Source organism: Hyla sarda, chromosome 2, assembly GCF_029499605.1.
Source record: "Hyla sarda isolate aHylSar1 chromosome 2, aHylSar1.hap1, whole genome shotgun sequence".
Lineage (NCBI taxonomy): Eukaryota > Metazoa > Chordata > Amphibia > Anura > Hylidae > Hyla > Hyla sarda.
The window spans coordinates 426086205-426112233 of NC_079190.1; the positions used below are offsets into that span (position 1 = coordinate 426086205).

The following is a 26029-nucleotide window of genomic DNA, read 5'->3' on the forward strand; positions in this document are numbered from 1 at the left end:
GCAGTTAGACAGAAAACTTCAGAAGCTAATAACTATTGGAAGGATTAAGATTTTTTAATAGAAGTAATTTACAATTCTGTTTAACTTTCCGGAGCCATTGGATATATAAAAAAAAGTTTTTGCCTGGAATACCCCTTTAACATTGTGGATATTTCAAACATAATTTTCAATGAAGATTCTTTAAAATACGTCCCCCTGCATTAGTCCATGATCACAAGATATGAATGAAACGCAAACACTAACCTGGAACAAGAGCAGTTACGCTCAAAATGTTTTATGCACACCATATGGCCATAGACTAATGCAAGGAGCATGTACAAAGAAACATGTTAAAGAAACTCCAATAACAATAATGTTTTAAATATCCACGGTGCTGGAGCATTCCTGATGCAAGTTTGCCATTGACCAGCAGCGCTCTGTTAGCATGTGGAAACATTGTGCCAGTGGTTTGTAATCTGTAAATATGGAGACACGCAGGTCTGGATTACTGCTATAGACACTAACAACATTCCTTTTGATCATTTTAAATGATGCACCTACATAAAAGGGTTTTTCCCCAAACAACACATAATCTATCCAGTGGGACCTCCACTGATCAGGAGCAGTGCTGTGGAAGGTTCATGAGGGTCATTCTCTGGAAAATTAGGGTCTATTCACACGTACAGTATTCTGCGCAGATTTCAATGTAAACTGAATGACTTGAAATCTTGCGCATCAAATCTGCACAGAATACTGTACGTGTGAATAGACGCTTAAGGTTAGGGTCACACATTGCATATATGCAGCATATTTCATGCTGTGCAGTCTCTTATGAGCTTCCCGGCAGCCCTGTGTGTGCAGTGAAGTTTGGAGGCCCAGCATGTCAACGTGACAGTGACAATTGAGCCCACCTTCAAACCTCACTGCGCACACACTGGGCTGCCCTGTGTGTCTGCTCATAGGACAATACACAGCATATGTCCCGCTGTGCAGCATATTTTGCTCAGTGCAAAATACGCTGCATATACGCCACGTGTCACCCTACTCTAAACCCTAGAATATCAGAACCATTTTTGATCAAGGCACCTTTGCATGGAGTTTTATGTTCTCCTCATGGTTCTCCTTCCATCATTCTAAATTTCCTCCATCTAATGTGATTTTTCCTCCTATAAAACAGTAATTATTTCACAATCATTATATGGTTGGTTTTATTTTCACAGGGGGTGACAAATGCTTTCAGTGCAGCATACCACCATGTCCAGAGGCAAAGAAATATAGTACAGTTGGTGAGCAGTGCCCTCGCCTGGATCTATAGTCGTGCTCCCAATATTCAGGCTATCAACACCTACCTAATGGAGCCATGTGTAGATAAGGTACTAATATTTGGTAAAGCAGTCTAGCACTAATAAAATATTATCTCCTACACCCTGTTCCAAATTATTATGCAAATGGTATTTTTTTCATTTACCTAAATAAATTATGTAAATTACAGTCAGCATAATTCTCACGTTATCAACTATTAAGAGTACAATTAAAATTTTATTGAACAAACCTCCTAATGATAACAGTATTTTTTTTAACCTCTTGGGGATGCAGGGCGTATGCATACGCCCTGCATCCCCAGTCCTTAAGTACTCTGGGCGTACCTGTACGCCCTGGTCCCGTTTACCTGGTTTAAACCGTTCTCACCAGCAGAGAATGGGTTAAACCCGTGGGTCCCGGTTGCTACAGGCAGCCAGGACCCACGGCTTAATGGCATTAACCCTTTAGACCCCACGATCAAAGTTGATTGCGGCGTCTAAAACGAAAGTAAAAGAATCCAGGCCGCTCAGTGGAGCTGATCGAGACTTTCGCGACAAAGTCAGTTTCCCGGACGACGGGAGGGTCCTCACCTGCCTCTCCGTTGTCCGATCGGTGATCTACTGCTCCATGCCTCATTTTTTGCGCCGTGATCTGTAATATTTTTTGATACCACATTTGCATATATAAAACTTTTATTTGGAATAAAATGCGATAAAAAAGCAGCAATTTTTTATTTTATTTTTTTACGTTCATGCTGTTCACCGTATGGGATAATTAACATTATATTTTAATAGTTCGGATATTTATGCATGTGGCAATACCAAATATGTTTATTGCAAAAAAAAATGTTTACACTTTTTGGGGGTAAAATGGGGAAAATTGAAAATTTACATTTTTATCGGGGGAGGGGATTTTTCACACTTTTGTAATTACATTTTTTACTTTTTTTTTTTTACACTTTAATATTCCTATTTATAGCCATCATTCGATTACTAATACTGTTCAGTGCTATGCATAGGGCATAGCACTGATCAGTGTTATCAGTCATCTTCTGCTCTGGTCTGCTCGATCTCAGGCTAGAGCAGAAGACCCGTGGAAGGCAGCGGAGGCAGGTGAGGGGACCTCAGTCTGCCGTTCTGGATGATCGGATTGCTGCGACAGCGCTGCGATGATCCGATCATCCATTTTAGTGACTGCACTGCTGCAGATGCCGTGATCTGTAGTGAGGGGTTAATGGGGGACACCCGCGGATGTCGGCCATTACCGGCAGGTTGATTTTTAAATGTGCCAGAAAGTTAAACAGATTTGTAAATAAATTCTATTAAAAAATCTTTACCCTTTCAGTACTTTTTAGCAGCTGTATGCTACAGAGGAAATTCTTAAATTTTTGAATTTCTTTTTTGTCTTGTCCACAGTGCTTTCTGCTGACACCTGATGCCCGTATCAAACTGTCCAGAGCAGGAGAAAATCCCCATTGCAAACCTATGCTGCTCTGGACAGTTCCTGACACGGACAGAGGTGTCAGCAAAGAGCACTGTGGACAAGACAAAAAAGAAATTAAAGGGGTACTCCGGTGAAAACCTTTTTTCTTTTAAATCAACTGGTGCCAGAAAGTGAAACATATTTGTAAATTACTTCTATTAAAAAATCTTAATCATTCCAGTACTTATTAGCTGCTGAATGCTACAGAGGAAATTCCTTTCTTTTTGGAACACTGATGACATCACGAGCACAGTGCTCTCTGCTGACATCTCTGTCCATTTTAGCAACCGTGCATAGCAGATGTATGCTAAGGGCAGCATGGTGGCTCAGTGGTTAGCACTGCTGCCTTGCAGTACTGGGGACTTGGGTTCAAATCCCACTAAGGAAAACAATAAATAAATAAAGACTTATTATTATTATAATAACGTCAGCAGTGCTCGTGCTCGTGATGTCATCAGAGAGCATTCCAAAAAGAAAAGAATTTCCTCTGTAATATTCAGCAGCTAATTAGTACTGGAAGGAAGATTTTTTAATAGAAGTAATTTACAAATATGTTTAACTTTCTGGCACCAGTTGATTTAAAAGAAAAAAAGGTTTTCCCCGGAGTACCCCTTTAACCCCTTAAGGACGCAGGACGTAAATGTACGTCCTGGTGAGGTGGTACTTAATGCACCAGGACGTACATTTACGTCCTGTGCATAACCGCGGGCATCGGAGCGATGCCCGTGTCATGCGCGGCTGATCCCGGCTGCTGATCGCAGCCAGGGACCCGCCAGCAATGGCCGACGCCCGCGATCTCGCGGGCGTCCGCCATTAACCCCTCAGGTGCCGGGATCAATACAGATCCCGGCATCTGCGGCAGTGCGCGATTTGAATGAATGATTGGATCGCCCTCAGCGCTGCTGCGGGGATCCGATCATTCATAACGCCGCACGGAGGTCCCCTCTCCTTCCTCCGTCCGGCTCCCGGCGTCTCCTGCTCTGGTCTGTGATCGAGCAGACCAGAGCAGAAGATGACCGGTAACACTGATCTGTTCTATGTCCTATACATAGAACAGATCAGTATTAGCAATCATGGTATTGCTATGAATAGTCCCCTATGGGGACTATTCAAGTGTAAAAAAAAATGTAAAAAAATGTAAAAGTAAAAGTAAAAAAAAAAAGTGAAAAATCCCCTCCCCCAATAAAAAAGTAAAATGTCAGTTTTTTCCTATTTTACCCCCAAAAAGCGTAAAAATTTTTTTTTATAGACATATTTGGTATCGTCGCGTGCGTAAATGTCCAAACTATTAAAATAAAATGTTAATGATCCCGTACGGTGAACTGCGTGAACGAAGAAAAAAAATCCTACTTTTTTAATACATTTTATTTAAAAAAAAATTTGAAAAAATGTATTAAAAGTTTTTTATATGCAAATGTGGTATCAAAAAAAAGTACAGATCACGGCGCAAAGAATGAGCCCCCATACCACCGCTTATACGGAAAAATAAAAAAGTTAGAGGTCATCAAATTAAAGGGATTATAAACGTACTAATTTGGTTAAAAAGTTTGTGATTTTTTTTTAAGCGCAACAATAATATAAAAGTAGGTAATAATGGGTATCATTTTAATCGTATTGACCCTCAGAATAAAGAACACACGTCATTTTTACCATAAATTGTACGGCATGAAAACGAAACCTTCCAAAATTAGCAAAATTGCGTTTTTCGTTTTAATTTCCCCACAAAAATAGTGTTTTTTGGTTGCGCCATACATTTTATGATATAATGAGTGATGTCATTACAAAGGACAACTGGTCGCGCAAAAAACAAGCCCTCATACTAGTCTGTGGATGAAAATATAAAAGAGTTATGATTTTTAGAAGGCGAGGAGGAAAAAATTAAAACGCCAAAATGGGCTGAGTCCTTAAGGGGTTAAAAAAGAAAAGAATTTCCTCTGTAGCATACAGCTGCTAAAAAGATTTTTTTGATAGAAGTCATTTACAAATCTGTTTAACTTTCTGATACCAGTTGATTTAAAAAAAATATAAAATTCCACCAGAGTACCCCTTTAAGTTTTCGTGAAATATCTAATGTTTTCATACCTCGTCCAAGGCATTGAACTATTTCACTCTTTTCGGCAGCAGAGAGATCCTTTTTCTTCCCCATATTGCTTGAAAATGGTGTCTACTTAATAATGTGGAACACCCACCTTTAGTAGTTTTTCCTTAAATTGGGCTCACCTGGCAATCTAATTGTCACAGGTGTCTGAGATTGTTTTTATTGATCAAAAGAGCCCTGAGACACAATGCCATCCATGAGTTTAAAAAAACTAAATATTTAATCTTTGTGACACTTAAACATAATTTATATAATAATTTGGAACAGGGGGTATATGTAGATTCTGAAGGTTTACGTTCTTTATGGCCTTACAACAGAGTTTGACATAATCTGCTATTATTAAACACTTGGTACAGTATGTGTGGGGGACATTCATGGAATTGGGATAATCATATGAGAGGAGTCTATCTTAGTCATCAGGTTGTTATGTTGGTATAGAGCTATATTAGATGGACATTAATGTGTTTGTAGTTCGCTCTGAGCTGTTATGCATATGAATGAGCAGAGAAGTAAATTTACATATTACTGCTTACGCAGGCACAAGGATATGTATTTCGGAACATGATGCACACAGACAACAACACAGGAGTGTCTGAGATCTACAATTCTCCAGCCACACTTCGCAGACGGGACAATCTGTTCAGGTTAGTATCACCACACTTTAACCTTATAATGCTAAGTGGTACAAACACCAATAGGTAAAGATGTGGCTAACAAAACAACTTTAGGGTCTATTCACACATACAGTATCCTGGCATTATTGATGCGCAGAATTTGAAGCTGCAGATTCTATTCAGATTTCAATGTAAACTAAATGACTGAACACGGCTTCAAATCTGCAGCTTTAAATCCTGCACATGAAATATGCGCAGGATACCGTTTCTGTGAAAAGACCCTTAAAGTAGTTGTCCAGCGAAAGAAACAACTTGTGTATGCTGTCAAAAAGTATATAAAAAAAACTAACTTGCTGATATCATGTTATTAGCCATAGGGCACAGATTTCTTCATATCAGCTGTACTCTCTCCCTTGTAGCTGTGACGTCCATTCACCCTCTTTGAAAGCACACCCCCCCTCCCTGGTCTTCCTCCCCTATGGTTTGCTGAAGACCAGACCATTTATGTATAAAGAGGGGAGCTTATATTACTGTTCATTAGATGGAAGCAACAGGAAGTACAGATAAGACATCAGTGTGCCTGTTCTGACTGAAACTACTGTGACTGAGAAAGGCTTCAGTCTGCCCTTATGAGCAGTAATATATGAGCTCCCACTTTGCATTACTGATCTCTCTCTGGACAGACAGGAGGAGAGGGTGGGGATTGGGGGTGCAAAGACAGAGCTTTAAAGGGTAACTCTCATAAAAAAATTTGGGACGAAATGTGCTCTTTAGCTTTTTTAAGCACAAATAAAACATAGAAAACTTCATTTTAATTAAACAAAGTATATTAGAGATATTTTTTTATTTACCATAAGGAGTGCAATAGCAAAAATTAGTTTTAATGAGAGTGACCATTTAAATGTGACATGATGTCACAGCTACAAGGGAGAGAGCACAGCTAATATAGAGAGATCTGTGCTCTATGGCCAATAACATTATATAAGTAAGTTGCTTTATTATACTTTTTGACACTATACAAAGGTTTTTTCTTTTGCTGGACAACCTCTTCAAGCAAAGTTAGTGGAATTAAGAGGATGGCATGTGTATGAAATAGGCCCAATCGCCCGAGCCCTCAAGATCTGCGTCAAGGCATCTCACTCAGCCAACCAGTACCTTGTACTGAAACGGCTATCTACAAATACTGTAGGTATCTATGGTTTGGCTGCTTTTCGTAGTCATATTTTAGGGCTCTTAAAGGGGTTAAAAATTAACTTAGGGTGTATTCACACACATTGGGGGGAGATTTATCAAAACCTGCCCAGAGGAAAAGTTGCTGTATCAACTGTGGATTTCTTGCTGTGGGAAATCTGCGGTAGATTCTGCTACCCGTTTACCTCAATGGGTCTGCAGTAAATCAGCAAGTACACCACAACTGTAGATTTTCTGCGGACACACTGAGGTTCATAGGTAGCAAAATCAGCAGTGAATATCCTGCAGCATGGAATCCAAGAGGTATCTACAGTAGTGTGTGTGAATACACTCTTACAAGGTAACTTACAACTATCGTTCTCCTATCAGTCAGCTAATTAGCATATTTTCCCAAGGAACATTGCCTGTAACACCTCATACACCAACTGGATCTCCACAAGGAGAACTTATTCCGCCATATACCATTTACTTGTAATCTTAAAGGAAACCTGTCATAACTTTAATGCTGCTTGGCAGGGATGGCAGAAGCCCCTGTGGACCTCCCCAATGACTTGTGGTTCCAGCAGGATATAGGCGATGGTGACAGGTTCCCTTCAATCTTATTTTGTATAGGTTTATTTTAGGCTTCATTTATGTTATTATCATTATTATTCCATTCTGTGCTATTATGAAAATAATGCCAGGTGTCTCTTTGAACAGGGACTATCTTTTTAAATGTGCAGATAGCTCAGAAGTTATCACAACAGATGCCTATGGAGAACGTCACATTGCTGTCCCTATCCGGGATCCATCAGGAAGAGCTCTAGGAGTGCTGGACCTAAACATGGGCCACCGCAGGAACCTACCAGCTCATGAGTACAAGGACTTACAGAAAATGCTGCAGATGCTACAAGGAGCTTGTTATGAAATCTTAGAGGAAGAATCGTCTAGAGACAACCAAAACAAGGCTGTCCTAGGTAAGATTTCATTTAGCTATATATCTTACGATTGGATTTTTAATGCATCAAAGTTTTCAGACCAAATCATCATTTGGAACACACACTCCAGAAATCCAGACCAGAGATCTTTTCTGCTCCTATATTGTGGGTGAAAAGTGGCGACAGGTCCCGAAAAATGCATTAAAAATTAGAATGTAAAAAAAAAAAAAAAAACTGCTGCAAATTTCTACATTTAAAACAACCCTGGGGAAGGATGGGGGCAGGGACCTGTACTCACCTTCCTCCGATGTTGCTGGTCCCTGTTGCCTGCACTTCTTTTCTTAGTCCCAAAACATGGAAAATGGCCATTCATCCAATCATTGGCTGCAGAGATGGCCCATATCAGCCAGGGATAAGCTGAGCAGTCACTTCCTATTTGTCACAACTGAAGTGCTGAGCAGCGGGGACCAGTAGTGGCAGGGACCAGTGGCAGGGATCAGTGGCAGGTGAGTACAGGTAACATTATTTATTTCCTGTCCCTACCCAGAGCAGTATTTTTTTAATCAGATTTTTATTGCATTTTAACAATTTTTGTAAAAACAGAAATGCAGCCCCCCTCCAAAAAAACCAAAGAGACTCCTCCAAGTCCATAGGAAAAATCCTGCAAAGGAAGCAGATACAATAATACAACAAATCTCTAGAAAAATAGTACAGTTAGTAACAGCAGGGACTTAAAAGTGTACATGCTACATACAAGGAAGTGTTCCTGCTATGAGGTAGTAAAAGCTACATTAGTTATTCAGAAGATGGCCGTATCCAAGAATGCAAAATTACCAAAAAAGTCACATTTAGGGTAGGGTCACACGTGCCGTATTTTGCTGCACATTTGCTGTTGCATATTTTCCTACCCATTTAAGTCAGTCGGTAGGAAAATAGACAGCAGCAAATACAGCATGTGTGACCCTACCCTAAGAGACAGAAAACAATTCATCCACAGAGAAAACAAGAATAATAGAACAGCAATATTATAGATGTCAATAAACTGCGAGACCCCCCCACAGAGAGGCAACCCATCCAAGGACCCAAAATTATGAAATTCTGTTTTCACACTCTGAGTATTGATTGCAGAATGATGGGAGGAAATGTGATTTGTTGTAAATTTTGCCATAAGGCGACAACATAAAATATGAAAAAGTGTCTGAAGACTTTCCAAATGTATTGGACTTCTTTAGAATACCCCTTTAAAAGTGATGCCTTGATTTAATTTGATATGGGGATATTCACTGTGACACATGAGATTGCTAGAGAGTCTTTTTTATAATGAACCTTTTTATTTATATCACTGTAGAGGCAGAACAAGAGTCAGGAGAGAGGAGAGTGGGAGTACTATTCCATCGCTTCATGCTGCAAGACCTGCGGCAATGTGTCAGTAAACTAGACCACCAGTCATTTGCTGAACTGAAGAGCTACAAGGAGCCTCCTATCATGGTGCATAGTATCCTTAAGGCTGTGTTACTTCTATTTTGTCCAGCCTGGGCTGAGTCAGAGGAGATTCATAGCTGGAATCAGTGCAAACTGGTAGGTGAAATGTCGGATAAGTACACATGAGCTGAATATATACCAACATTCCAGAATGGAAAAGCATTATAAATTCTGAAGCCATTTTACAAAGCTTGCTCTGCTGATTTGCTTTCTGGGAAGTGTTGCTCTAGGTACAAGAAAAGTTTGTTGGTCCCATGTTTCCACCAGCTCAGCATAGAACACGAGAACATTCCACCGGGAATTGTGAGCCACAGATTCCTTTAGTTTAGGCAAAGTTTCCCAAACTTTTCATGTTGGTGACACTCCTCTCTATCACACAACATGATACCAGTATCCAGTATTAGCATTACAAATAGGGCTGCTACCCACCTGTGCCATATAATTCCCACCCCCTTTATCACCCCTGTGCTATTTAATTGCCCTGCTTCATCACCCCGTCACTTCATTCCTCCAGTATCACTCCGTGTGACTTCATTCCACCCTTATTAGCCCTGTTCCACTTCATTCCCCCCTTATGACCCCTATGCTACTTCATTTCCACCAGACTTGGAGGCTTGGTCCGGCTCTCACATCCTCCAGCTCTGATCCTCATTCGCCAGTCCCTGATTTAAAGTGGCCACGGCGCTGGCTGCCAGTTCAAGATCAGCAGCAAGGGCCAAGAACAGCGACCAGCGGCAGGGACTGGCGCAGACACACTAATGCATCGTGGCACCAGTTTGGAAAGCACTGGTTTAGGCCCTTACATGAAATCGAATAGAATTTTAAGGTCTAAGTGGGGTCCCCTTATCCACTGGGCCCGTGCAGATACCTTGATTGAACATTTAGGGTCTATTCACACAGCAGAATTTCTGCTTGCAGAAGCGGAAACTCTATAGTGTGAATGGGAGTGCGGAATCCCATAGCAGTCTATGGGGGATGTCACGATCACACCCTATCGGTCCAGCTAAGATGCTAGAGAGAGTGTGATGGTGCAAGGGTTAAAGCCGCCAGACCTCTGCTCTGGGTATCCACTACTAGTCCCAGTAAGTCACCAAATTAACCCTTAAATAAACATGTTTTACCAGAGCCGCCTTCAGAAAGGTGAGCTCATATATTTAGAGATCAAAGACCAGAGCTGATTAATTAAACATTTAATCTGATAAAAGGTATCACAGTGCTAAATATATAAAAATACAGGAACAAATGACATACAGGTACAAAAATATATAAAAGAGTTTTGCAAGGCAAGTTCAGAAAACAAAAGATGAAGTTCTTACAGGATGATGGTATAGCAGTTCCAAGAGAGTGAGTTTCATCTGTGCTTAGGATGGTCTTGTCAGCTTGTGCCCCAGCTTTTAACAACAACCTTTTAGTCTAGCATTGTTTAAATATCATATCTTCTTTCTTTGGAGGGAAACTCCATTCTCCCCTCCCCTCTGATCCCACCAGATGGGGCATCTCTCTTCCTGACCCCTTATCTGTTTGATTATATGATGGGACCAGAGTGCATGACTTCAAAAGAGCCTTTGACTTCAAAGGAGATGTAAACAAACAGCCAGACCCCCCAATAAAATTCACAAAACACAGTCTGAATGACCTCTCACCCATGTCCTTGACAATCCATCACACACAGTTATAATTTATAATACACATAGGATTTTAATAATCAGGCCTTGGGCCTGACAAGGGAGATTTATCAAAACCTGTGCAGAGGAAAACTTTCCTAGTTGCCAATAGCAACCAATCAGATGGCTTCTTTAATTTTTAAAAGGGCCTGTGTAAAATTAAAGAAGCAATCTGATTGGTTGCTACAGGCAACTTTTCCTCTGCACAGGGTTTGATAACTCTCCCCCAATGGGTTTAATTTGAGGCGGAATTTCGCAAGCGGAAATTCTGCCATGTGAATAGACCCTTAGTATGTCCACTCCGGACGTAGTCTTTACAACAGGCACTGTACAATAGTCAACACTGACTTTCATACTAAATTATAGAAGTTTTAAGCTGGTTGGGGTTTGTCTGTAAATCAGATTTATGACTGCTTTAAATAGTAACCAGCATAACTGCTAATGAAGCTGTGGATTGTATTAGAGACCATAACATTGTATCAGTACACAATAAATTCATTTTCATTTAAATTATAGTTACACAACATTTATAAAGTGTAATAAACTGTCATTATTAAATATATATTCTAGTAAAATCTCCATTAGGTGAGCTGTAAGAAATAATCTGTGTATGATATGGCCATTGGAAGTACACGGTGACATCTTCAATTTAACAATGTTTTTATACTTGCAGAAAGTAAATAGTGATATGATTCGGAAGATACTCTCTTTTGACCCCACTGCCCAGTCTGTACAACTCAACCCAGACATCCTGGCTAAGTATATTAAAGGTAAATATACAGTACTCTTCAATAGATTTTCCATTTACTAAGACTCCATGCAGAAACAAGGGCCCAGATTTATCAATCTGGTTGCTATGGGCAAAACGAGACATATTTTAGTCTCAAAAAGATTGCTAAACATGAGCCACTGTTAACCTAATAATGTTATTGTTGAATTAATTTGGTTTTAATAACATTGCAAAGATGCCTTATATTACATGACCAATATGTTTCAGGGATTCCCAGAGGAGCGGTCTGGAAGCAAGGTTCTATCCCAGCAGAACATCTCTATAACTGGGCTTTCACCTGCCTCTCCCTGATAGAAATCAGTCAGAAAATGCAGAACACACAGTCCCCATCCCTGGTCTCTCTAGCAACATCAAACTAAATGTGAATTAAAAAGAAATAGAATATCACTAGTCAAATTGTGTTTTTAACTAATCTTCTACTTCATGACATTTGTAACCTACACAAATAGAAAAAAGACTGGCAGAAGAAGATTCGATAGATGGAATGAAGTGTAAGGATCAAGGAATATCCATATCGATAACAATTTGATAGTTGTTAGGAAGGATGCATATGCTTCTTAATCTGGATTACTTTGTAATCAGTCTTCTCTTCTCTCTCATACAGTCTGTTCTCACATAGTTATAACCTTTTCCGGTAATGAGTCTACCATCACCTGTCACATCTTGGCTTACAACTTGCACAGCCTCACCCAACATTTTGACCACAACAGATTCCTGCCCAGGCTGACAGTGCACAGCCAATGCCCCTTTGGCGTTAGCCCACACAGATTTTTACAAGCTATACTCTTTTATGGCTAAAACAACACAAATTATTATTATTATAAGACGCAATGGGTCTTTGGGTCAGCTCACCATCTTCTCCCCGTGACATGCTCCAGGCCTTGCTCAATCCAGATAACAACTCACATCTAATGAGTCTCCGGATAGCATGCTAGGAGACCTGCCGAAGAGAAAAAAAAAACGTGTCCAGTGAATTCAGAAAATGCTAAGACTGAGCGGTAAGACCACACACACACAATGCATTTTGACTACCACCACAGTCTTAGTCATGGCTGTCACAATATAGCCATACAGTAAGTGAACTAGAATAGGGAAATTACATCAGAACCAGAAACCCCTCCTCCAAGGTTTCATATGTTGCATGTCTATAAAATTGATGATAGCAAGATTATCTCCTACCAAGAACTACCGATCCAGGAAAAAAGTAGAAATACCGAAAAATGGTAGAAATAGATAACAATCAATACTAAAAAAAAGGACATTCTCAGTATACATGAGTATTGACACAGAGGACATATGCAGGAAGAATATATATATAGACACACATATGCATAAATCATTATCACAAATATGTATACTATAATGAATAGACAATTACAGGCCTACTTGACAACATATATGAATTATTCACACCTTGGCGGCCAAACACACCAATTTATCTACTTCTCATCCTGTCAGCATTATGTGCAGTGCTCCAGTATCCCAATACACATGCCCACATCAGAGTCAGTGACTTCCATGGCCCACTATGGTGCTAAAACCTCCTCCAGTTATCAAAAAAGCTGAGAAACCAACCATTCTTATTCACAAATATTGTTAAAGGGCATAGCAATGCCGAGACCCACAGCCTGCCAGGACAAAAAGGTGTACAAACAATATATAGTGCAACATCAAATGTGCACAGTATAACTCACATACAGCTGGTGAAATGTTGAACATGATACCATTCTTCGAACTTAAAGAGGATACGTTTCATACGTAAAAACGTATCCCCTTCCTGTGGGGGGTCTGACCCCTGGGACCCCCACCATCTCCTACATGGGCCCCCTACTCTCCCTGGGAACGAAGCGCCACGACTCCCGCACAAAGCGGCGGCCAACACGCCGCTCTATATATCTCTGGGGAGAGCCGGAGATAGCCAAACGGCTCTCATATAGACATATGTAACACTCACGTTTCTGAAAACAGGAACCCCGGTGGATGTGGATCCGCTGGACCTGTGTGGCAGATGACTCAGACCGTACCAGGGAGCGGAGTCTAGGGTGCCGCTGGTTTTCACCAGAGCCACCAAAGCAGGATGGACTTGCAGCTGCAGGCGACACCCAGGTCGCTACCCCTGGCACGGCTCGACCTAACAGGCAGCTGAGGAGATGCGAGGCACAGGAGGGATAAGGCAACTGGATAGTCTGGATAGCAGAAAGTCAGGGCAGGCGGCACAGTAGCGTAGTCAAAGCGAAGCAGGAGTTCAGTAGGCAGGCGGCAGAGGAGCAATGTCAAGTCACAAGAGCAAGAGATCAGATACACGGCAAGGCAATACAGAGGAACGCTTTCTAAAAAGGCACAAGGCAACAAAGATCCGGCAGGGAACTGAGGAAGGTGGAGGAATTTATAAATGAGCCACAGGTGGATTACACTAATGAGCATACTGGCCCTTTAAATCTTAAAGCTCCGGTGCGCACCCTAGGGGACAGGGACACGCGCCGGAGCAGAGAGGCAGGAGAAACACCCGGAGTGTGATGGACTGGGGCTCGCAATGCCGCGATGCGAGTCCCCGCCCCATCGGCAGCAGAAGGTAACGGGACCATGCGCTTACGGCCATCGTGTGTGGCCGGAGCGCATAACGTAACAACATATATGGAGGGGGCGTGCTAGCTGCCTCTTCCCCCTTACCGAGAAGAGTAGGGGGCCCATGCAGGAGATCACCTATGCTTTGTATAGGGGATAAGGTTTTATGCATTTGAGACAGCAGTACCTGCTAAACTTGCTGATTCCAGGTCTTTCTGAAGCTCTTCACAAGTGGTTCTCGGCTCCTGGACTCTTCTGATAATTCTTTTCAAAAATCTTGCGAGGAGCACCTGGTCGAGGCAAATTAATGGTGAAATGATTGTCTTTCCACTTCTTTATTATGGCCCCAACAGTGCTCACTGGAACATTCAGTCGCTTAGAAATGTGCCTGTAACCAACGCCATTGTTATGTTTTGCAACAATTAGGTTCCGGAGGTCTTGAGACAGCTCTTTGCTTTTATTCATCATCTAGTGCTGACACCTTGGCAATGAGACCTTTTTGTAGGCCATCAGTTGGGACTGAACCAGCTGATATTGAATTGCACTGACAAGGGGCTGGATTGCTTTTTAATTAGACAGATTAAAGCTGTTGTCTTGGCTTTCCGTGCCATTTTGTTGCTGGTGTCGATAGCACCTTTGGAAATATATAGAAATATATGAGAAAAATGGTGACATGTTCAATACTCATTTCTCCTGCTGTAAATATGAAATATTTATACTGCATTCAGAAAGGAACAGCAATAAAGCAGTTTTTAATGAACAAATAACAGTCTGTTAGATCAAACCAAACAAGTATATCATGCAGTCTCTTAACATGAATGGAAGTTCATGTTAAGAGACTGGAATATTAGGTTATATCTTTTTAGGACTATTAACCTGCAATCATACTCCTTTTTGTCTCTTACATTTGTACACTTGCAAGTGTTCTTAGTGCTCATGTTGGCACTTTTGTTGGCACTCTTACGGGTCTCTGAATATAAGGGTGAAGCGTGAAGTGAAAACTCTTATAAAACAATGTGGCTGGCAGGGGTGCTGCAGGTGGCCCTATTATATATTGACAAAGTATTATACAAATATGTAATGCAGGTTTGTCATTTAACATTCATTCTCTTCAATACTTGCCACAGTAAGCCCACCTTTTAGCCTCTCTGCCTCTGTTGCGTTGAAGTGGTTAAGGTTTTCTAAATAGAGACGGAGAGATTCCATCTATGTAATAACATTCCTAGTAAGAACATCTTTTTAATAAAGGCAAAATTTGGGAAGCGGCATCTGTCTGTTATTTTATTTCACTGATAAAACTGCCAATAGCGGGTCAGAGCTGTCGTACTGATTCCACCGGGATAAGATGCTCTTGTTATTGAGCTACCTGATCCCTGAGATAATCTCTTCTCCGTCTCGTATTCCTGTAAAGGGGCAATTAGGGAGAAGCGGCCATGTTTCCAGGAATAATCTTCTAAAGATATTAAACTGTCAGTACATACCTATACCCTGTAAATACAATTTCCTAATAGAAAATGAGAAAGGCTGCCATTTATACACTATAGGGACTTGATCTTTTGAATTAAAACTCACTCAGGATTTATACTCGTAATGTCTGAAAGATGGAGGATTTGTGTTAAAACTAATTTATTCTGGGTAGTACTGAAACTATATGTAACATAACACTGTACAACTGTGTGATCAGACTGATCATGGAACCCCCCGGCACTATGTGGAAGGACAGCCAGATATATGGAAGGTACCATTTTTATCCTTGGCCTAACAGCTATCTTACAGTGTCAGTAGGTTGGAACATGAATTGTAGCTGACAGATTCCCTTTAACCCCTTCCCGCTATGGGATGCATGCATACGTCCCAGCACCTGACATGTTCGCAAGCTGGGACGTATGCATACATCCTCGCAATCTCCTGCTCTGCCGCGGGCAGCTCAGGAGATCGCGGCAGGGTCCGGCTGTTAATCACCGGTCCCGGCAGCATTAACTCCACAGATGCCGTGATCAATTCTGATCATGGCATCTATGGTGTTGAAAGGGCGAGGGGGCTTCCCCTGTTCACCAACGGCGGCGCTGCGATACGATCACGGGTCGCCATTGGTTGCTATGGCAGCAGGAGGTCAGATGATGACCTCCTGTCTGCCTGCTACGGAAGCCTGTGAGATCCAGACAGAGACTGGATTGCACAGGCTGTACTGTATGCAGCTGATCAGGTCATACTACGCTGCAGGACATACAGTCATGGCCATAAATGTTGGCACCCCTGAAAATTAAGTATTTCTCACAGAAAAGGATTGCAGTAACACATGTATTGCCATACACCTGTTTATTCCCTTTGTGTGTATTGGAACTAAACCAAAAAAGGGAGGAAAAAAGCAAATAGGACATAATGTCACACCAAACTCCAAAAATGGTCTGGACAAAATTATTGGCACCCTTAACGTAATATTTGGTTGCACACTCTGTGGAAAAAATAACTGAAATCAGTTGCTTCATATAACCATCAATATTTTATTGAGATACAAGAATTAATAAAAACACATAAAACACATTAAAAAGAGGTACAGCAGAATACTAGTGGGTGAGGGCAAATTTTTTTATTACACAATCATACAAGTATAGATAGGGGCATGAATCAGACCTATATAATGGCACAGGTTGCTGAAGTTTATCCTAGAACCAAGGAAATAACACATGCAGGCAGCATAAATCCCTAGATAGATATAATACCATACAGAACTGCCATAATGTGTGTGACAGGGAGACCTATGGCAGAGCAACTAACCATGCACAGCAGGAAAAGTAAAAAATGAAATCAGCACGCTATAGTAAAGTACCTCTCACCTCCAACCCCAAACGCGTTTTCGAAACACAGCTTCGTCAGGGGGCGCGTCTACCTCATACTGGTGTCAGTATATATGAGGAACATTGATCAATCACAGTCGGCGTATATCTAGAGTAATTAAGAACACATGTAGTACTCATAGCGTCTCCCATGTGAGCTATTTCCTATAGTGACAACTATTTTGCGCGACCACAGCATGTGTGCGGCGCAATGTTTCCATGTGAAACCGGGAGTGGAGGTCCCCCAGTGGGAAGTGGAGGTCACGTGACTACTAAAGCTGGCTGCAGCCATCATAACAGACATTAGACTGTAGCGCGCATGATCAAAACAGGTAATCGTGCGACCAGAGTCATGCAGCCGCCCCACGGCAGCCGGACTCGCTACCGAAATGTCGCTACCGACTATTGTTGGTGTGGATAGTTTTGGGGACCATATGACACAGGATCTCAGATCGCCATAGATCTTTTTGGGTAACCACTCTTCCTTTGCAAACTGCTCCAGGTCTCTCTTAATGGAAGGGCGCCTTTTCCCAACAGCAATTTTAAGATCTCTCCACAGGTGTTCAATGGGATTTAGATCTGGACCTAAGATCTCAGATGCAAATGCTGGGCTGTACAGTGCGACCCAAAATCCATTGGTAATCTTCAGATTTCATGATGCCTTGCACACATTTAAGGCACCCAGTGCCAGAGGCAGCAAAACAACCCCAAAACATAATTGAACCTCCACCATATTTCACTGTAGGTACTGTGATCTTTCCTTTGTAGGCCTCATTCCGTTTTTGGTAAACAATAAAATAATGTGCTTTACCAAAAAGCTCTATCTTGGTCTCATCTGTCCACAAGACGTTTTCCCAGAAGGATTTTGGCAAAATGTAGTCTTCCTTTTTTATGTCTCTGTGTCAGCAGTGGGGTCCATCTGGGTCTCCTGCCATAGTGTTTCATTTCATTTAAATGTTGTTGGATAGTTCGAGCTGACACTGATACTCCCTGAGCCTGCAGGACAGCTTGAATATCTTTCGAACTTTTGGGGCTGCTTATCGATCATCCGGACTATCCTGCGTTGACACCTTTCATCAATTTTTCTCTTCCGTCCACGCCCAGGGAGATTTGATACAGTGCCATGGGTTGCAAACTTCTTGAAAATTTTGCGCACTGTGGACAAAAGCAAATCTAGATCTCTGGAGATGGACTTGAGATTGTTGATATTTTTCCACAATTTTGGTTCTCAAGTTCTCTTCTCCTCTTTCTGTTGTCTATGCTTAGTGTGGCACACACAGACATACAATGCAAACACTAAGTGAACTTCTCTAATTTTTATCTGCTTTCAGGTGTGATTTTTATATTTCCCACACCTGTTACTTGCCCCAGGTGAGTTTAACCCCTTAAGGACCGGGGGTTTTTCCGTTTTTGCATTTTCGTTTTTTGCTCCTTGCCTTTAAAAAATCATAACTCTTTCAATTTTGCACCTAAAAATCCATATGATGGCTTATTTTTTGCACCACCAATTCTACTTTGTAATGACGTCAGTCATTGTGCCCAAAAATCTACGGTGAAACGGGAAAAAAAATCATTGTGAGACAAAATTGAAAAAAAAAACGCCATTTTGTAACTTTTGGGGGCTTCCGTTTCTACGTAGTACATTTTTCGGTAAAAATGACACCTTACCTTTATTCTGTAGGTCCATATGATTAAAATGATACCCTACTTATACAGGTTTGAATTTGTCGCACTTCTGGAAAAAATCATAACTTCATGCAGAAAAATTTATACGTTTAAAATTGTCATCTTCTGACCCCTATAACTTTTTTATTTTTCCGTGTATGGGGCGGTATGAGGGCTCATTTTTTGCGCCGTGATCTGAAGTTTTTAACGGTATCATTTTTGCATTGATAGGACTTATTGATCGCTTTTTATTCATTTTTTCATGATATAGAAAGTGACCAAAAATGCACTATTTTGGACTTTGGAATTTTTTTGCGCGCACGCCATTGACCGTGCGGTTTAATTAATGATATATTTTTATAATTCGGACATTTCCGCACGCGGCGATACCATTTATGTTTATTTTTATTTTTATTTACACTGTGTTTTTTCTTTTATGGGAAAAGGGGGGTGATTCAAACTTTTAATAGGGAAGGGGTTAAATGATGTTTATTCACTTTTTTTTTGCACTTTTTTTTTGCAGTGTTATAGGTCCCATAGGGACCTATAACACTGCACACACTGATCTTTTACATTGATCACTGGTTTCTCATAAGAAACCAGTGATCGATGATTCTGCCGCATGACTGCTCATGCCTGGATCTCAGGCACTGAGCAGTCATTCGGCGATCGGACAGCGAGGAGGCAGGTAGGGGCCCTCCCGCTGTCCTGTCAGCTGTTCGGGATGCCGCGATTTCACCGCGGCTATCCCGAACAGCCCACTGAGCTAGCCGGCATGGTTTCGGTTTCACTTTAGACGCGGCGTTCAACTTTGAACGCCGCGTCTAAAGGGTTAATAGCGCGCGGCACAGCGATCAATGCCGCGCGCTATTAGCCACGGGTCCCGGCCGTTGTTAGAGGCCGGGCCCGAACCGCTATGACGCGGGGCCACGCCGTGGCCCCGCGTTATAGATCGGGAGTGGACACATGACGTTCCAGTACGTCATGTGTCCTTAAGGGGTTAAAGGAGCATCACATGCTTGAAACAATCTTATTTTTCCACAATTTTGAAAGGGTGCCAATAATTTTGTCCAGCCCATTTTTGGAGTTTGGGGTGACATTATGTCCAGTTTGCTTTTTTTCCTCACTTTTTTGGTTTAGTTTCAATACACACAGAGGGAATATACATGTGTATAGCAAAACATGTGTTACTGCAATCCTTATCTGTGAGAAATACTTCATTTTCTTGACAAATTTCAGGGGTGCCAACATTTATGGCCATGACTGTATGTATTGCAGCATAGTATAACCTGTAAAAAGTAAAAAAAAATAAAATAAAAAGTTCTTCAATAAAAGTATGAAGTGTAAAAAAAAAAAAATGCCCCTTTGCCAATAAAAGCCATGTATTATCATAAAAAATAAATTAAAAAATTAAAAACAAACACAAATCATTTACATATTAGGTATTGCCATGTTCGTAATGATGGGTACTATAAAGCTATAATGTAGAATTATCCTGCACGGTGAACACCATAACAAAAAAAATAAAAATAAATTATTTGCAAATTTTTGGACAAATAGCGGAATAAAAAAAATCAAAAATATAGTAGGTAAAGCAAAAATTATACCAATAAAAAGTACAGCTTGTCCAGCAAAAAATAAGCCCTCACTCAATGGCATCGGACAAAAAATAATAAAGTTACGGCTGTCGGAATATGATAACACAAAAAAGGGAAGAAAAAAAGAATTTTGCTCAGAAAAAGGAAAAAGAACATAAAAAGCTATATAAAATGGGTATAGCCATAATCATATTGACCCACAGAATAAATATAACATCTATTTTACTGCACAGTGAATACCATAAAAAAAAAATTATAAAAAAAAAAAAAAAAAAGACAGAAATTTTCCAGTTTTTCACAATATTTTGGAGTTTTTCATCAGGGGACCGAGATAGTGTTCCTCAAGTGTCAGGATAACCATTGAAACTATTTGAGTTTTTTTCTTCACTCAGGTGAATCTATTAATATTAAATACATTTGGGATCAATGTTTGTGTTAGCTTTTTAAAAATAATTTATATAACAATTTGACACATTTCTATCAGTCTGTGCAGCGGCTTTCAGTGAGGCTCTTTGCAGCTGTCAATCAAGCTCAGTGCAGAGAAACACTTCCTGAGTTGGTCTCCTGCCATAACAAGCAGGAGACCAAAATCTGAGATTTTGACCAGACGGAATGTGTTCTGCCCAAGAAGGGAGACCCCTGGTGGCCAGAAGTATACAGCCAAAAAACTAACATAAAACATTTTTTTTTTTTATGGAAGCCAATTACAAAAGTTATTTATTTGGCATAAGGAATTAAATATTAAAAATCATTTTAAATGACAGTACCCATTTAAGATTAATGTTCTAGGATCATACAGACATCTAGAGGGAAATGTATCCAAACACAAGAAAACCGGTTTAGTGGCCTATGTCATTTTCCAAAAGGCCTTTATCCTCTTAAGGACCATGGGCTTACCTGTACACCCTGCGCCCGGTCCCGGTATTTAAAACGGGGTCACGTCGTGACCCCCACGTCATACCGGGTCAGTCCCAGCAGCTTATGATAGCCGGGACCCTGAGCTAATAGCGTGCGGCACAGATCGTTGTGCCGCGCGCTATTAACATTTCAGACGCGTCGATCAAAGTTGTCGCCGCGTCTAAAACTAAAGTAAAAGCTTCCCAGCAGCTCAGTCAGGCTAATCGGGACTATCACGATAAAATCGCGATGTCCCGATCAGCTAGGATACGAGTGGAGGCCCCCTTACCTTGCTCCGTCGCGTCCGATCGGCTTGAGCAATTGAGCCCCTATTACGCTGATCTATGCAAAGCTATGGCTTTGCAGGGATCAGGGTAAAAGATCAGTGTGTGCAGTGTTATAGCCTACGGGGGCAAAAAAAAAAGTTAATAAAGGTCATTTAACCCCTTCCCTTATAAAAGTTTGAATCACCCCCCTTTTCCCATAAAAAAAAACCTGTGTAAATAAAAATAAACATATGTGGTATCGCCGCGTGCAGAAATGTCCGAACTATAAAAAATATTGTTAATTAAACCGCACGGTCAATGGCGTACGCGCAAAAAGATTCCTATGTCCAAAATAGCGTATTTTTGGTCACTTTTTAGATCATGAAAAAAATGAATAAAAAGCGATCAAAAAGACCGATCAATACAAAAATGGTACCGATAAATACTTCACAACACGGCGCAAAAAATGAGCCCTCATACCGGCGCGTACGCAGAAAAATTAAAAAGTTATAGGGGTCAGAAGATGAGTATTTTTAACGTCTAAATTTTCCTGCATGTAGTTATGATTTTTTTTAGAAGTTCGACAAAATCAAACCTATATAAGTTGGATATCATTTTAACCGTATGGACCTACAGAATAAAGATAAGATGTAATTTTTACCGAAAAATGCACTGCCTAGAAACGGAAGCCCCCAAAATTTACAAAATGAAATTTTTTCTTCAATTTTGTGGCACAATGAATTTTTCTTCCGTTTCACCGTCAATTTTTTGGTAAAATGACTAATGTCACTGCAAAGTAGAATTGGTGGCGCAAAAAATAAGCCATCATGTGGAATTTTATGTGCAAAATGTTAAGCGTTATGATTTTTAGAAGGTGATGAGGAAAAAATGAAAATGCAAAAACGGAAAAAACGCTGAGTCCTTAAGGGGTTAAAAGATATAAAGCAGAATCCACTTTTGACAAGTATTGCCCAGGGTGTAAATGTGATTAATATAATATAAGCACAACATGCTAAAAGTGCAAAGCCCCTTTAATACATTTACAAATGGCTAATAACATTAAGAAAAACAATGTAAACCCTATGTTTAAATAATGTATATATACAAATTGACATTGATGAATGAAGCTGAGGGAGAAAAAAGTACAATATATTAATAGAAAGAATGCAAAATAAATGAGCTGGTAAGTGACTGACAAGTATTTCTTTAGATCTGTAAACAATTCTACGCATTAAGCTCTAAAACTTCTCAGCAGTGTCTTTGAAAGAGTAAAACCCTCTAAGCTTACGCACTGGAATCAGAGATATTTTACAGATTTAAAGGGGTACTCCGGAGGAAAACGTTTTTTTTTTTTTTTTTTTTTTATCAACTGGTGCCAGAAAGTTAAACAGATTTGTAAATTACTTCTCTTAAAAAAAATCTTAATCCTTCCAGTACTTATTAGCTGTTGTATACTACAGAAGAAATTATTTTCTGTCTGTCCACAGAGCTCTCTGCTGACACCTCTGTCTGTGTCAGGAACTGTCCAGAGCAGGAGAAAATCCCCATAGCAAACATATGCTGCTCTGGACAGTTCCTAAAATGGACAGAGGTGTCAGCAGAGAGCACTGTGGTCATGACAGAAAAGAAATCCAGAAAAAGAAAATAATTTTTATAGAAGTAATTTACAAATCTGTTTAACTTTTTGGCACCAGTTAATTAAAAAAAATAAAAATAAAATAAAAAAGTTTTCCACCGGAGTACTCCTTTAAAGGAATATTGTAAAACGTATCTCCTATCGCAATCTAAAACCTATCCGCTATCCTTACACACAATCCCCTATGTCAGTGTTTCCCAACCGGTGTGCCTCCAGCTGTTGCAAAACTACAACTCCCAGCATGCCCGGACAGCCTTTGGCTGTCCGGGCATGCTGGGAGTTGTAGTTTTGCAACAGCTGGAGGCACACCGGTTGGGAAACACCACCCTATGTTATACATAATCACAAAATCCCCATGTAACAACTGCCACATCTGAGCCTGTCCTTTCGTAAGGTTAGGGTATATGGTCAGTTCCACCTAAACTGCTTTTAAGAAGCCAGCAAAGCATAATACAATAGAAATGTGTCAAATTGTTATAAAAATTATTTTTAAAAAGCTAACACAAACATTGATCCCAAATGTATTTAATATAAATAGATTCACCCAAGTGAAGAAAAAACTCAAATAGTTTCAATGGTTATCCTGACACTTGAAGAACACTATCTCGGTCCCCTGCTGATCCCTCTTTTTGACCATACATATAAGAGTGCTATTGGCTAACTAGCTATCTCTCTCAAACACCCTATACACACGAACCCTTAGCTCAGCCCAGTTTTCATGTTTTCGGAAGGAGGAGGGGTTAGCCGCTGCCAGAGTTCTCTGGCAGCTGCTTATTCCCCTCATAAATAAAGGACAGTTGAAAATAAACACATCTGATTCTTCTCTCCTCCGATGTCAGCTGTTAGGGGAGAGTTGGGAGACCCTCATATACATTAAATATTTTTTGGCCGTCTATTGTCACATCTAAAGTAATAGAAAGTGATTTGAAGCCTTTAACTTAAAAGGGGTTATCCAGGAAAACATTTTTTTTTTTTATATATATATCAACTGGCTCCAGAAAGTTAAATAGATTTGTAAATGACTTCTATTAAAAAAAATCTTAATCCTTCCAATAATTATCAGCTGCTGAAGTTGAGTTGTTCTTTTCTGTCTGACAACAGTGCTCTCTGCTGACATCTCTGCTTGTCTCGGGAACTGCACAGAGTAAGAGAGGTTTGCTATGGGGATTTGCTTCTACTCTGGACAGTTCCCGAGACACGTGTCATCAGAGAGCACTTAGACAGAAAAGAACTCAACTTCAGCAGCTCATAAGTACTGAAAGAATTAAGATTTTTTAATAGAAGTAATTTACAAATCTTTTTAACTTTCTGGAGCCAGTTGATATATAAAAAATTTTTTTTTCCTGGATAACCCCTTTAAATATATGCCCTCGTCCCTCTCCTGCATTATGAAGCATGCTCAGAAGCTGAGCATGCTTCATACCTAAGGGGTCCAGGTTGCTACACACTGTGTCTCGATCCATTGGAGGATCCTTTGGTTGCAACATTGAATTTATATATATAGGAATATCTATTTAAAGTGGAACAAACACACAAAAGTTAAAGCCTGGACATTCCCTCCAACCTTAAAGGGGTACTCCAGTGCTGAGCATTCGGAACAAATTGTTCCGAACGCTTAGAGCCGACGTCGAGGCTCGTGACATCACGGCCCAGCCCCCTCGTGATGTCACACCCCACCCCCTCAATGCAAGTCTATGGGAGGGGGTGTGACGGTCCAAGCCCCGATGCCGGCTCTAAGTGTTTGGAACAATTTGTTCCGAACACTCAGCACCGGAGTACCCCTTTAAAGATTTCGAATGGATTTATTAAAATAACATATAAGTACAATGTAAATTTGTGAAATTAAAAGTGAACACATCTGTTCCCTACAAGAGCAGGACTGTACCAGAACACTTAAAATAGTTACTACTAGCTGAATACCCGGCGTTGCCCGGTTTTTCCTTCCTCATCCTTGTTGGGGAGGAAAATCAACAAAAGGAGGAAGCTTTTGACTTCATATCTCATTCCCATATATAGTTATCATATCCCAACCGCATATCCCGTCCTCATATCTCAACCTCATATCCCGACCTTATATGCTGTCCTCAGTCCTCATATCCCGACCTCCTATCTCGACCTCATATCCTGTCCTCATATCCCGACCTCCTATCCCGACCTCCTATCCTGACCTCTTATCCCGACCTTCTATCTTGACCTCATATCCCATCCTCATATCTCGACCTCCTATCCCGACCTCCTCTCTTTGTGAGATGGGGTGCCGGATTGACACATTCACCAGGAGATGCAGAGCGGAGCTTGTGGAGTAAGGTACTGGAAGTCCCATATACTCATATGGGACTTGAAACAAAAAAGCATCTTTTATGTAAGGGTGTAGGTAAGGGTTAATTTAACTATCATATATTTTTATTTGACATATAAGTAATATGTATACCAGGTATTATTGAAATATCTCCAGCCGTACGGAAGTTATGTGGGAACATACATTTCCCATTGATTTACATGGGACTTTAAACAAAAACCCGACCCTCACAAATGGGGGTAGTTAAGGGTTAAATTAACTATCCTATATTTTAAGTGGATATATAAATAACATGTGACCAAGTATTATCGAAATATCTCCAGCCTTCGGAAGTTATGCAGTAACATATATTTCCCATAGACTTGTCTGGGACTTTAAACAAAAACCCTGACCCTGGCAAATAGGGGTGAGTAAGGGTTAAATGACCTATCCTATGTTTGTTGTTGACATATAAGTAACATGTGTGCCAAGTTTCATGTTAATATCTTTAGCCGTTTTGACGTGATGCTGGAATATACACACATACATACATACATACACACCTTTGGGGGGGGGGGGATTATCAATATGTCACAGATCTACCCCTTTACACTTCTTGTCTATTATACATTCTTGCTCAGAATTTACTAAGGCTGTACACTCCTTTGATAAATCATGTGCAAATATAGAAACTCTACCTCACAGGAAAAGTAGGGATTTTGTTCTATTGCTTTGAGGCCAGGAGTCCATTGTGTTAAAAAATGCCAG

The 26029-nt window shown here is 40.5% G+C and overlaps 1 protein-coding gene across 3 annotated transcripts in view; it reads left to right on the top strand.

Moving 5' to 3' along the window:
- The window catches only part of EFCAB5 (EF-hand calcium binding domain 5), a 129721-nt gene extending 114371 nt beyond the window's left edge, over positions 1-15350 (top strand). For all 3 annotated transcript variants that reach the window (XM_056558990.1, XM_056558988.1, XM_056558989.1), the window contains 6 exons: positions 1200-1352; positions 5399-5505; positions 7366-7622; positions 8932-9161; positions 11403-11499; positions 11727-15350. In XM_056558990.1, the coding sequence (XP_056414965.1) occupies positions 1200-1352; positions 5399-5505; positions 7366-7622; positions 8932-9161; positions 11403-11499; positions 11727-11878 (996 nt within the window). In that variant the 3' untranslated portion in view covers positions 11879-15350. The remainder of the gene's footprint in view (positions 1-1199; positions 1353-5398; positions 5506-7365; positions 7623-8931; positions 9162-11402; positions 11500-11726) is intronic.
- The last annotated feature ends 10679 nt before the right edge of the window (positions 15351-26029 follow it).